Source organism: Aotus nancymaae, unplaced genomic scaffold, assembly GCF_030222135.1.
Source record: "Aotus nancymaae isolate 86718 unplaced genomic scaffold, 86718_ANA_hifiasm-v0.15.2.pri h1tg000008l, whole genome shotgun sequence".
Classification (NCBI taxonomy): Eukaryota; Metazoa; Chordata; class Mammalia; order Primates; family Aotidae; genus Aotus; species Aotus nancymaae.
In genome coordinates this window covers 43,967,301-43,980,676 of record NW_026988419.1, presented here as the reverse complement: position 1 = coordinate 43,980,676, position 13,376 = coordinate 43,967,301, and the positions used below count along the sequence as shown (strand labels likewise).

The window sequence follows — 13,376 nt, the reverse complement described above, 5'->3', positions numbered from 1 at the left end:
CCATGTCTCACTAATTTTTTTTAGTATTTTTTTTACTCAATTTAATAGGTTAATAAGTATACAATTGTATTTTCTGCAAATGGATAACTTTTATTCTTCTTTTTAGAGTTTGGAGACCTCTGATTTTTTTTTTTTTTTAAGTCAAATTATTTATTCAGACACAGTACTGTTGAATGGTACTGGTGATAATGGACACTTCTTCTATCTTTGTGTTTAGTAGGGATGCTTTTAGTATTAAGTATAATGAAACTTTTACACTGAGATGTCAATATTGTATTATGTAAATGTCATTTATTACCAAGTTAGTAACTGTCTTTATCAAGAATATTTGCTGATCATTGTCAAATACCTTTACTTTAATTATGAAGGAATTTATATACTTTCTATTCATAGATCTGTTAAGATAATTATTTTCATTAATAGCTTTCTTAATATTGAATTACTTTGCCCTTGTGGAATAATCTCTACTTTTTGATGACTGATTACTCCCTTACTATGCTAATAGACTAACATTTTATTTAGAATTTTAAACAAATATTTATAAAATCAGTTCATAATTTTTCTGTGTGTCACTGTTATTACTTTTGCTGTGAATGATATACTTCCTTCATTGCAAAATTTTGAAAGTTTGCCTTTTCTTTCCATATTCAAGAAGAGGTTTTAAAGCATTAAAACCATCTGATTTCTTTTAAGATCTTTTCGTTGTTTGGCACAACTGTGAAAACACCTGGACTTGCTGCTTTGGGAGTCTAGCTGCTTTACAAATTTCTCTGTTTCTTCTAAGAAAATCCATATTCTTAGATTTTCTCTTTCTACTAGGGCTACTCTTAATGAATTACATTGTCCTAGAAAATTATTCCTTTCATTTTGGTTTTTAAATTTATGGAGGTACAGTTGAATAAAGGGACCTCTTAATGATTCTTCTATGTTGCTTTATTTTCATTAGATAATTTTCTCTTTATCATTTTTTGCTTTAGATTCAATTTTTTGGTTGGATTTTTATAGGACCATGTTTTGGTTGGACATATTATTTCTACTATATTTCAGTTTTCTCACTTTTCAGTTTCTGCTTTTTCCTTTACAATTTTTTTCTTCTACTTACTTTCAGTTTATTTTGTTGATTCTTTTTAACTTTTTGAGACAGGTGCTAAATGCACATATTTTTATTCTTTCTTTTTATTTACATAGGCATAGAACTATGATTTTTCATTATAATTTTAAAAATAAAATTTTCACTATGTTTTCAAGTAACTTTGTTTGGTATGTTAGGCCTTCTTATGTTTAAAAAGATTTATATATTAGTTCTATCAATTATATTCCATATTCTATTAAATTATGTTAGCATTCTTTTACATTACTCATAGATCTATATTAGTTTAGAGTTTCTATTAGTTCCACTAAAATGAGAAATGATAAAATTGAGTGTTTATTTTTCCTTACATGCCCCTGAAGTTTTCTTCTAGCATTCAATTTTAACAAGGAAATGCTCTTTTTTAGCATTTATTTTTGTGGTGTTAAATGTGCCACTACTTTGTCCAAGTGATTTGTCAGGTTTGAATGATATTACTTAACTTTCACCCTTAAAGATGAAGAATTACCAAACTCACTCTAGTTCACACTTTCCTTTGCCTCTCCCTTTCATTATACATTAATTTAATAATTATTTCTGCATTGTCAGAGCTGTAATGTTTATATTCCCATCTGTCACCCTAACTTACACTTTTGTTTGAATCTTTTTCTAGAGTTAAATATAACAAATGCTCACATAAGTTATTTGACAGTTTCCTCAATTAACTCTTGGTTGAGTTGCATTTAGCTGATGGTAGTTTCCCTGAGAAGTTTATAGAAACAATATTCCCAGAGCCCCAGAGAAAATTTTTTTCTGTAGCTTTTATATTTCAAGGAGAGATGGATTTACATGTAACTTTAATTAACCATATTCTCTCCTTAAGAAATAAGTATATATCGCTCCACTGTCTTCTGACACTGGATATGCTGAAGAAATTTGTGACCAGTCTTTATAATTTTTCCCTTGAAAATAATCTGTTCTTATTCTCTGACATTCTAAAGAAGTATTTATCTTTAAAATTTAATGACTTTATTAAGTTATATATGTCTGTTAACTCTTCTAGGTCAGTTTTTCAGACATGTGGTTGTCATTCAATATCTAAATTAATGTCTTACTTCATAAAAGTATTCTTGTATTACATCATGATTTATTCTATTCAATTACACTAATTTTTTTCTTTGGGTACTCTTCTTCAGGGTTATCCTTTGCTTGTCTTCTACATCTATTATTTTTTAACTCTAAAAATTGTGATTCATTATTTTCCTATTCACATGGTTATCATCGGTATCCCTTGCTTTATTTTGTGTAGTGTCGCCTCTCCTTGTGATCCCTCCTATTTCATCTTCATTTCTTTGTGATGATTTGATTTTCCTTCTATTTATTTTCTGAGACCATTACTTTTTTTCCTGCTTCATAGCCTTCTTTCTTAAAAAGAAACATTTTAAGTTTTTTTTTTTTTTTTTTTTTGGTTCATGGTAAAATCATAGGTCAGAATTTTCACATAACAGAGATATATCTAACTTAATAAAGTCATTAAATTTTAAGATAAATACTTCTTTAGAATGTCAGAGAATAAGAACAGATTATTTATCAAGGGAAAAATTATTAAGACTGGTCACAAATTTCTCCAGTGTATCCAGTGTCAGAAGACAGTGGAGTAATATATACATATTTCTTAAGGAGAGAATATGGTTAATTAAAGTTAAATATAAATCCATTCTCTCTTATAGCAATATATGTTCTGGTGTGTTCTTATTTCATAAATGTAGATGAGCTCAACCACTTTTTATCTTATGGCATCTGTGTATAATGTGATTGCCAGCTCCTAGACCAACTGTTTGAAGGAGATTGTACATTTTGGTGTGTTTTCTGATACTTGCCACCATTGTTTCCATTTACTATTCACTTATCTCCACAGACTTAATTTTACTTTATTCCTGGGCTTCTTTGAAGATTGTATTTGTTTTGGGTAACTCTTACACATCTTGTTTTTAATACTTTCTTTCATACGTTTCTTATTACATTACTGAAAATTGAGTGTAGGTATTTATCCAAGGCACATTGTTTCTGTTCAAGAAGCAGAGAAGAGGTAAGTTGCTGTTTCCATGTACATACCATTGAACCCTTTATTGTATTTGCTGTTATTTGCAATGAAATTTTGAAAAAAATAAAGCCTTGATATTGTCTTGACAATGATGAATTAGAAGTCTCATGACTGCTAACACAAATTACCTAAAGGTGTAATATTGCTCTTACCTAGTTTATTGAAACCTATAAATATAAACTTATTTCCCTTACATGTATCTTTAAAATATATACTCATACTGAAATACATAATGTCTTTTAAACACAGAAACTTTTTCTTCAAAAGTTTTGAAAGTTTTACTTTATATTATTTTTTCTCCTGGAAATCTAATTCATTCTTTTACCTAGCCAACATGGAAAGCATTCTGCATTTAAGAGCCAATGTAATAAAGGGTGCTGTTGCACTAAATTACATTAGGAATAAGTATTCCATTCACTATGACAAAGTTGGCATCAAGGTAGATAAATGTGTTTTCTAGATCTTCTCTCAGGCATTAATGGACTTCAAGGAAAACTGAAAAATAACTTGGAGGCACTCGTCAGGCATATGGTAACAAATGACCATCTTAAGTGATTCAAGAAATTCTCAGATTAGACATAACCACTCAAAATTCAGCCCCAAATGCTTCAGATATTTAAGAAGACAGGAAATTACTGCCTGATTCTACCTAATTTTAAAGTGAGTGAGAAAAATCATTAATCATTAACCCCAAAGGCCACTGAAAAAAGCTGCTTAATTATTCTCTTGGGTTGCTGAATGCTGAGAGTAAAAAACATTGCAACTATAAAGGTGAGTAACTGCATCAATTATGAGTTGTCCTAAGTATTCTTACCAAAATTTGTATTGCCACCTCCAGGTGTTTGTGAACAGACAGGACAGCATTCCCCAGGGGGTGTTACAGGGTCGGCACAGTCCAGCACATCCTGGCACTCTATCTTGTCACAGAGAATGGCTCCATTGTCACAGACACAGATCTGGCAAGGAGCAGGTTTCCAAATGTCCCTGTTTAAGTACATCTGGCCATTCTGAGTGCAGGCTATTTCTTCACCATATCCTTCTAAAATAAGAAGAAAAGAAAGAAGAGGTTAGTAATGTGAAATTATGGAATTGGGAAAATATTTTAAAAGGTGAGTCATCTTGTGGATTCTAAAACATTCTGGACTAAGAAGTAACCTTCCAAGAAGCCAAACACAGATGAACTGATTTCATATTGTAAGAAAATAATATGTAATTCACCATGAAATGATGATAATGTATCCTTGCATGGTAGGGGAAGAAATAAAAGTGATCTAATGGAGATATATTTTTTAACCAGGTAATGCTTCCTTCAGGATTTTATTCCTGAATGTATGAATGATCAAACATGAGAATATCAGTAAAGAGGGATAAAAGAGAACCATCTGAAAATTGGGAAAAAATGAATACTTCAAAGGAGAATATATAATTTGAGTGTTTGGTGAACCCTATTATGACTTGTAACTCACTAGAAACTAGTAAATTCCACAACAGGAGACAGTATGTTTTCATGTACCATAGAAAAAAACTTCAAAAATGAAAAAGGTATATGCTTTTATTAAAATTATTTCTAAAATACAGTAAAAAAGAATAGCCATGTCCCATTTCATGGAGTAGAATTCCATTAGATATCCTAAACCAATGGTGTTTACTAAACTGTGGCAGAAATGCAAAATTTATGCAGGTAATGAGTTAATTTATGTTTGCATCAAAATTAATTAAGAAAAACCGCAACCAAAATAATACACTGAGTTAATATATATTTCTCTAGTGCTTTTCTACATTTACATTACAATTTAAGACAGCTTGGGAAAATATATTTATTTATATGTGTATGCACATATTACACAATAGCCCTAATATTATACATTTACCACCAAGTAAACACACGTATTACATCAATAACTTTGTGATTTTATGAGAAACAATAGTATAGAATTTTAAAACATAATGTGGATCAAATCATCCATGCTTAAATATATCAGAAAATTCCCAACTACTTAAATTCAAAACTCCTTTATAAAAGCTAAAGACGTTCTTTCCCATTTCTTGCACAACTTGATCCCTTTTGCCTAACACTACCTCTCCTTCCTTCATTCCAGGCCCTCATGGCTAGCTATCATGACTTACTTCAATGTCATCTACCCTTGAAATTCTTTTCTGACTACCCTGCAAAAATTAGACTTCCTTTACCCAATTGATATTTTTCATAAAACTTTTCAAAGAACTCATGCCCTCAGCCATTCATTCATTCATTCATTGTGTATTATATGCTAGGTAATTTAAGAGATACTAAAATGTGAACAAATAGGCAGAAAACACTGCCCTCGGGAATTTTATTAGAATGAGTATTAATTTTTAATTTTATCTCCCTCACTAGAAAAAAATTACATGAAAGTAAGGACTAGGTGTCTTGTTCATCATTGTATTTCTTTTTCTTTTTCCTTTTTTCTTTTCTTTTTTTGGAGATGAAATTTCACTCTTGTCACCCAGGCTGGAGTGCAATGGCATGATCTCAGCTCACTGCAACCTCTGCCTCCTGGATTCAAGTGATTCTCTTGCCTCAGTCTCCTGAGTAGCAGGGATTACCGATGCCCACCACCATGCCCAGCTAATTTTTGTATTTTTAGTGGAGACAGAGTTTCTCCATGTTGGTCAGGCTGGTCTCGAACTCCTGACCTCAGTTGATCCACCTCAACTTCCCAAGGTGCTGGGATTACAGGCATGAGCCATTGCGCCCCACCTCATCACTGTATTCCTAAAAGTTGATGCTATACTTTTCATAAACCTGCCATTTCATGTCTACTGGATGGATATAATGAATGAATCTAAACTAACTATGGTTCACTAGTTTAACTGCACAGCAGAAACTTTGTACTTCATAAAAAGATGTTTTAATGTAGTTGTAATCAGTTTATGAAAGATGCTATCTGGCCAGGCACAGTCGCTCATGTCAGTAATCTCAGCACTTTGGGAGGCTGAGGTGGGCGGATCACGAGGTCAAGGTATCAAGACTATCCTGGCCAAAATGGTGAAACCCCATCTCTACTAACAATACAAAAATTAGCTGGGCGTGGTGGTGTGCGCCTATAGTCCTAGCTTCTTGGGAGGCTGAGGCAGGAGCATTGCTTGAACCTGGAAGGCAACGGTTGCAGTGAGCTGAGATCGTGCCAGTGCATTCCAGCCTGCCTGGCAACAGAGCAAGACTCCATCTCAAAAAAAAAAAAAAAAAAAAAAAAAAAAAAAAAAAAGGAAATATATTATGATTTGGCATATAAATATATTCAAATGATAATGCAAAGCCATATATGAAAATTATTTTAATTATTTTAGCTTACAGTACAGATATTAATCCAAAAATCTGCTTTATATAATTTTTATCAATTATACTTTAATAAAGCTTAAATAAAAACATTTTTCTGACTGTCCTGTGGAATATTTTGCTTCATATATTTAGTTTATCATCATCACAGATATTTGGTAAATGGAAAAGTGCTTTCAGAGAATAAAACTACTATATCCTAATGGTTTGTGTGCTGTTTTATAAGGTGAGGACTAAGTTTCTAATCTGTTTTATCTTCATTAAAAGACTTGTATCACAAAATACATATCTAATCAACAAAACAGTATTAGCTCTATGCCCATAGTGCTATTGTAGTCATTTAAAACCAATGGGAAAATAGAACTTATGTTTTAATATGCTTTTCTGGAAGACTATTTCGAAAAAATGAGACATGTATTCATCAAATAAATAGTGTGACTTTTAGATGAAATATCACTTTAACACAATGTAGTTGCATCACGAACATTTCCAAAGACACAACCTGTACTGTATAAAAATGGGCTTATGTTCACAGTTCACTGAACAATTCCATTAAGCAGGTAAATTAAGAGTAACTTTGCTCATTAAGTTTTATGATTGAGAAGGAAATATCCACTTACAAATGTTAAATTCTATTACCTGATAATGAGATACTAGTTCAATTAGCTTGTTTCTCCCATTCCACACTCTTGGGTGGGGGTGGGTAACAGTGTTTAAAATTATTAACTGGGAGTTAAGTGCAAATGTGCCTAATACTAACCGTGCAAAATGTTGAAAGCATATGTAGCTGGGTGTAGTGGCTCACACTTAGAATCCCAGCACTTTGGAAGGCCAAGGAGGGAGGACTGCTTGAGGCCAAGAGTTCAAGACCAGCCTGGCAATACAGTGAGACACTATCTCTACAAAAATTTAAAAGTTAGCCAAGCATAGTGGTACATGCCTGTAGCTCCATCAACTTGAAGGGTGAGTCAGGAGGATCATTTTACCTCAGGAGTTCTAGGCTGCAGTGAGCTATGGGCAAGCTACTGCAGTCCAGCTTGAGCAACACAGTGGGAACCTGACTCACAAAAAGAAAAGAAGGAAGCATATGTGTTCCTTTCTGTCCTCAAAAATACATATTATTGTGGGGTATTATATATATTATATATGTTACACATATGATAACAATATATGTTTTATATATAAAATTGTGGAGTGCTATATTTGTTTATATAATAAATGAATATAATTAACCTATAAGTTTAATTATACTATATTTGTTTATTGTATAAATCTTGAAAGAGCCATAGAGAACAGGATAAGTTAGCTCCTGAAGTTTTATTAAATAAAATCTTATAACAAAGCATATATTATTATTGGACAGACAGTATATTATATATGAGGATATATATCGCTGATGAAACAATTAGATATTTGGAAGTAGAGAATATGAAAATCAAAAACAAGATGGCATGTAATAATGTTGTCAAGTAAACATTAAAATATATGAGGGACTCTTCAGGGGTAGCTTATCTTATTCTTTGTTCCTCCTTTAGGTTGGAACTAACACATTGTCTCAGTCTTGTGTTAACCCCTAGAAGAGCAGTTTCTCTCTGAAAGTTTAAGACAACATAACCTCTACTCAAGGGGCAAAGAAGTGGGCCACTGGGTTACTTTCTTTAAATTATAATGTTAAAAGTTAGTTTTGTACTGTGAGTCATCACTGGTTCCTTTCTCCTGAGAATTTATAATTAAATTTAAGATGATGTGGAAAGTTAGTTGAAATGCTTTTAAATAGCAAGGAGATGAAAAACCACATTCACTCTGCTAAACCTTGTCTTCTCTTCACTCAGACAAGAATCCATATACATCACAGAGGGCTCAAAAACTCAGTGAACGCTCATTGTTCATGTCTGAATGAAAGGCATGTACAAAGAAACAGTGGGTAGAAAATACAGGGTATCACGCAGTTTTGACGGATCTACATGGTCGTTGTACACCATATAATTAAGTTGTCCCTTCTGTTTTCTACATAGACACTTAAATGAAAAGTAAAATAGAAAGAAAATTGCAGCCAATTTGTTGAAAAATATTGCAGTAAAGTTGTCATAATAGAATTATTTTATAAATGACAATGTGGTATAAAATAAAATAATTTTTAAATGACATTCTGAGAAATTTAATTCTGTCCTCCTGATTCCTCTACCCAAATCATAAAATTAATCCAAGCTGATATGCAAGGCTTAGATTCAAGGCCCAGAACTAAAATAAATAAATAAATATTTCTTAAAATACTTGGATACTGGGGCCAGTGCGGGGTTGGGGTGGAGTTGGGGGAGGAAGACCATTAGGAAAAATTAGGAAAGATAGCTAATGCATGCTGGAACTAATACTTAGGTGATGGATCGACAGTGCAGCAAACCATAATGGCACACATTTACCTATGTAAGAAACCTGCACATCCTGCACATGTACCCTGGAACTTAAAATAAAAATAAAATTTAAATTTAAAAATTGAATAAACAAATATTTTTAAATAATCTAAACAAGAACTCCAAAACTTTAATTTTGCATTACTTGTATTTTTTGCTGTTTATGTTTTTTTAAGTTTCCTAAAATTGATTAGGACTGGTATAAATCTGATAATATCATGACTATTTTGTAATTTTCATGGTGTTTTAACTTTCAAAATTTTTATCTCCCAAGCTACAAGATTCTTTTACCCTCACCAAATGTTCCAACAAATTGAATCTATTGTGAAGTCATTCCCACAAAAATTCTGGCACTGATATATACAGAGAAGAGATATATTTAATCTGATCACATTTTATTTTAAATCAACTCAGTTGTTCTGTATCTCGTATATCCTCATAGATTTCTCTTCTCATAAATCTTAAGTGCTTTTATATTTAGTTGTAAGAATTCAGTTCTTAATCACTAGATGGCAGACCAAATCCACCATCTTATAATAATTAGAAACTAAATTATCACAATTGCAGCTTGCCAACTATACGTTAGGCTCTGCATCCACATTTTTTCATACAATTATACTTATGGAAAAAAAAAAAGCCTGCATAGAAATGGCCATGTTGAAACCTTGGACTGGCCAAGAGAGATTATTGTATTTGTATATCAAATTATTGGAATCTACTTAAAGGCTTTGAAAAATATATGAAATATAAGTCCCTAAAATTATGCCAGATATTCTCTAGCCATTAACTAAAGTTCTCCCATGCAGAAATAATATAGAGTGCACATGTGTTACAAAAATTTTAAATCTCTTATTCAGACGAATGCTTGTATAGATCATTTTCCCTCATTAGACTGTGAGCTCCTCAAGAGCAATTGTGTTTACCTCAGCAACCTTCACACTTAATGTCATAATCTGTCTTTGATAAATGTATGTGTAGCTTGGATGAATGCAGATGTGATTGAGGAAAGGAAGGAACTAGTTCATTGATACTCCTGTTTAAAAGATAGCACTTTTAGCTCTCTTTCCTCCTCCCCTAATCTTCCCAGGGAGGAAGTGCACTTAGGACCCCTTTTTTGAATGAAAGGGAAATGGTCACTTGGTGGTTCTTACCAGGTGTGTCCCTGACATTCAGGCCTCTGTGTAACCAGAAAGGAAGAATTCTGTGTCAGCCACGGCATTTCATATTTTAGAACAATCTTCAGAAAGCTACAGCAACCCTTCAGCCTTCCTGATCCAGCTCATTTAGGCCCCTTTTGGGAGTGTGAAGGACTGGGATACCATTATTTAAAGTTTCTCTAACTGTAAAGGTCCTTGAGGGACTATAATCATGGCACTGTCAGACAGTGACCTCATGAAATGGAGAGAGAATGTCTTGAGGGACAAAGGAGGAGGCAGTAAAGCAGTCCACGTGTCCCTCTGGATGTGCAGATGCTGCCTTTAGTAACACACAGAACAGCATGGGCTGCTGGATGGGGTTCCAAAGAGCCTACCAAGGAAATCCTTCCCTTCCTTCTGCTCTAGGGCACTGTTTATCATTAGAAGAGAACGACAAAGAGGGACAGCATTCAATTCCTTCTTTAGACCCTGTGAAGGAGACGCCAAAAATTCCACATTCCTCATTTTGCTTTCTTTAAACAACTCCCAAAGTTTAAAAGTAAGTTACATATGAAGCCACCAGGGATAGCTGAGGGGGATCTATTACATACTTTGACAATTTTTTTCTATTTCAGCCTCAAGATCTATGGGATGGTGGGAGGGTAAGTATGTATGGAGCAGGCCTATGGGGTTTTACATCTTCTGTTCTTCAATCCACTACATATAGACTTTTACCTTGTAGTGAGCCCACAAACTTCAATCTGGTTTTAGGATAGTTATCCAAATTACTACTTTTTCCGTGCCCTCCTCCTCTTTTTCCTTTATCAACTGAACAGAAGTAGGCATTCAATAATGATTTGACCTGAGTTAAATTTCTGTTCCACTAAGGACAATCATGTTTTATACTCTAAAGCAAGATAACGGCAATTTTGAAAAATTTCCTTGAAATCTAAAAAATTAAAAAGGAAACAGCTCATACATAGCACTTCAATGCATTTCAGTTAGCATATAAATTTTTAAAAATTAGATAAACTGCCTGCAAAGGTGGTTTGTTTCTTCAGTGCAACCATTAAATGTTTTCCAATCTCATAAGCAAAGGTTTTTCAGTTAACTAGTAAAACTTCTGTTTTTACTTTACTTAAAATGGAAAAAATAGAAAGGAAAAACTCTCCTATTAGGTACTATTTAAGTTTTTTTCCATGTATCATTGGGAAATCTAAATGACTGCGGCCAAAATGGGAAACTAAAACTACACTTACTGCACATGCAATGCTCATCTACAGTTCTGTCTGGAAGACTAGCTTTCGGTCTGCTAATGCATTTGACATAGATTTCTTTTTTTCCCAAACACATATCTCAAGCTACAAAATAACTGCAAAACATCACAAAGAGAATTGAGAGAAGTCATAATCTATACACCAGAAATTTCAGTAGTAATTTTTATAGCCAATCTTAGTTCTAATCTTAAATATTAATCCTTTGTGAATAAATTTGATACAGAGCTATGCCAAATGTGTCTGTCTACTTAAACACATGAAGAATTTGTAATTGTTTTGAATGACATCTACTTAATCTCTCCTAGCATAATAGTGTTTGAGATAAACAGAAGAACCAAAAATCTGCTTACCTATTTCTCTTTCAAATGAGAAGTAAACACTCAGTAATACCTAGTATCCACATTCCAGATTTCCTTCATCTCCTTTCTGTCTTAGCTCAAATATTACCCACTCTGATCACCCTACCAAAAAAATTGCACATGACTACACATACATACAACCATAATACTCTCAATTCACCAAGTCTTATTCTTTTTTTCTTTTAATTTAGTATTTATCACTTTCAAGCCTACTATATGATATTGGATTTATTATGTTTATCGTTTGTCACTCCATGATAGATTTATAGCTCTGTGAGAACAGATAGAATTTATTTTGCTCCCTTTGTTGATATATCCTGATATCCTCGAATAGTGTCAGGATCATCGTAAATGCTCAATAAGTATTTGTTAAATTAATTTGTTGAATATTAGTTGTTTGCTTAAGAAGCTTTAGATGGTAAAGTCATTTTATAATATTCTTTTGTATATAAAAAGGGATTTTTATAACTAAAGTCAATTGTAAGAATACCAAGTAAGAGATCTAGGCCACATTTAATACAAAATGATATGTTTTGATCCTGGGATATTACCTGATTTTTAGAGAAGCCCCATTTTAGCTGTAATTTATGTGGGCCAAATCTTCAAGGCTTTAAAATACTAGTAATTAAGAGAATATTATGTATTATTATTTATTCCTGACATTATATCCTAAGAAGAATGTATATTTTACTCATTTTTATAACTGAAAATAATAATTATTATGAGGATATTCAGTATGGGATACTCTATGAATATAAAATTAAGTATTTTACATAAAATATTTTAGAATCAATTTAACTTTGTATTTTATTATGTCTTTGCAGCTGCATTTTGCCTTCTTTTTCAATTTTCCCTGATACAGAAGAATATTTAAGGCCTCTAGAGAAAATCCAGACATTGTAGTCAGCTTATTTCTTCCAATTCATTCTTTATTCACTGCCCTTGCCTTGAGCAAGTTGAAATTTCTTTTACAATCCACCAAACATTCCACAGTTCTCAATGGCTCTTTGATCCCATTCATTTCACTACCAAAGTTTCTAAAATATTTTGAAGAAAGTTTCTAAGAGGAATTTAAAGGGATGCCTCTTTCTGCATTATTCCCTCTGGAGCTCAGTTCTGGAGGCATGGGGTGAGGGGGACTAGTGCTGTCATTCTGAAGGCATAATTTCTAATTTTATACTCTTGGAAATATCTAGTGACTTGAATTAGCATTCAGTTTTGTTCTACTTTACATCGATTTAACTTATATCTATTTTGTAGCCATTAAAAAATAAGTGATTTTGCTGAAGAATAAAACTAAAACTAGATTTTACTCTTCTTTCTGGCATTCCTTTCCAAGTTACTTTCAGAACAGTTAATAGACTCTTTAAATAAAATTCAGAACCTAAGTTTATCTCTTAATCTTCATATTTAATTTCTCCCTTATAATGTGCATAATTGTATGGAAGTCAACTTATTTATCGCATGTTTAAGATCAAAACTCAATATTCTCTGAATCTCAAAACCAGCCAAATGCTATAGCAATACTTGGTAGGAGAAAGAGAAGTTGTTGCTTTTACTGGAAAGTTACATTAATAACTTTTTAGATGCACAGCAGAGCTCTTCATTAGATAATTTCTCCACTTCTAGGGAGAACAAAAGACAAGAGAAGCAAACAGACAAGGAGGATGAAGAGTGGAAGGAGGAAGAGGGGTAGAGGAA

General features: G+C 32.6%; 1 protein-coding gene across 1 annotated transcript in view; it reads right to left on the bottom strand.

The window, feature by feature from the left end:
* Positions 1–13,376, bottom strand: part of COL5A2 (collagen type V alpha 2 chain) — a 145,277-nt gene that overhangs the window by 73,679 nt on the left and 58,222 nt on the right. The window contains exon 2 of the mRNA XM_012464104.2: positions 3,988–4,212. Within this exon, the coding sequence (XP_012319527.2) occupies positions 3,988–4,212 (225 nt within the window). The remainder of the gene's footprint in view (positions 1–3,987; positions 4,213–13,376) is intronic.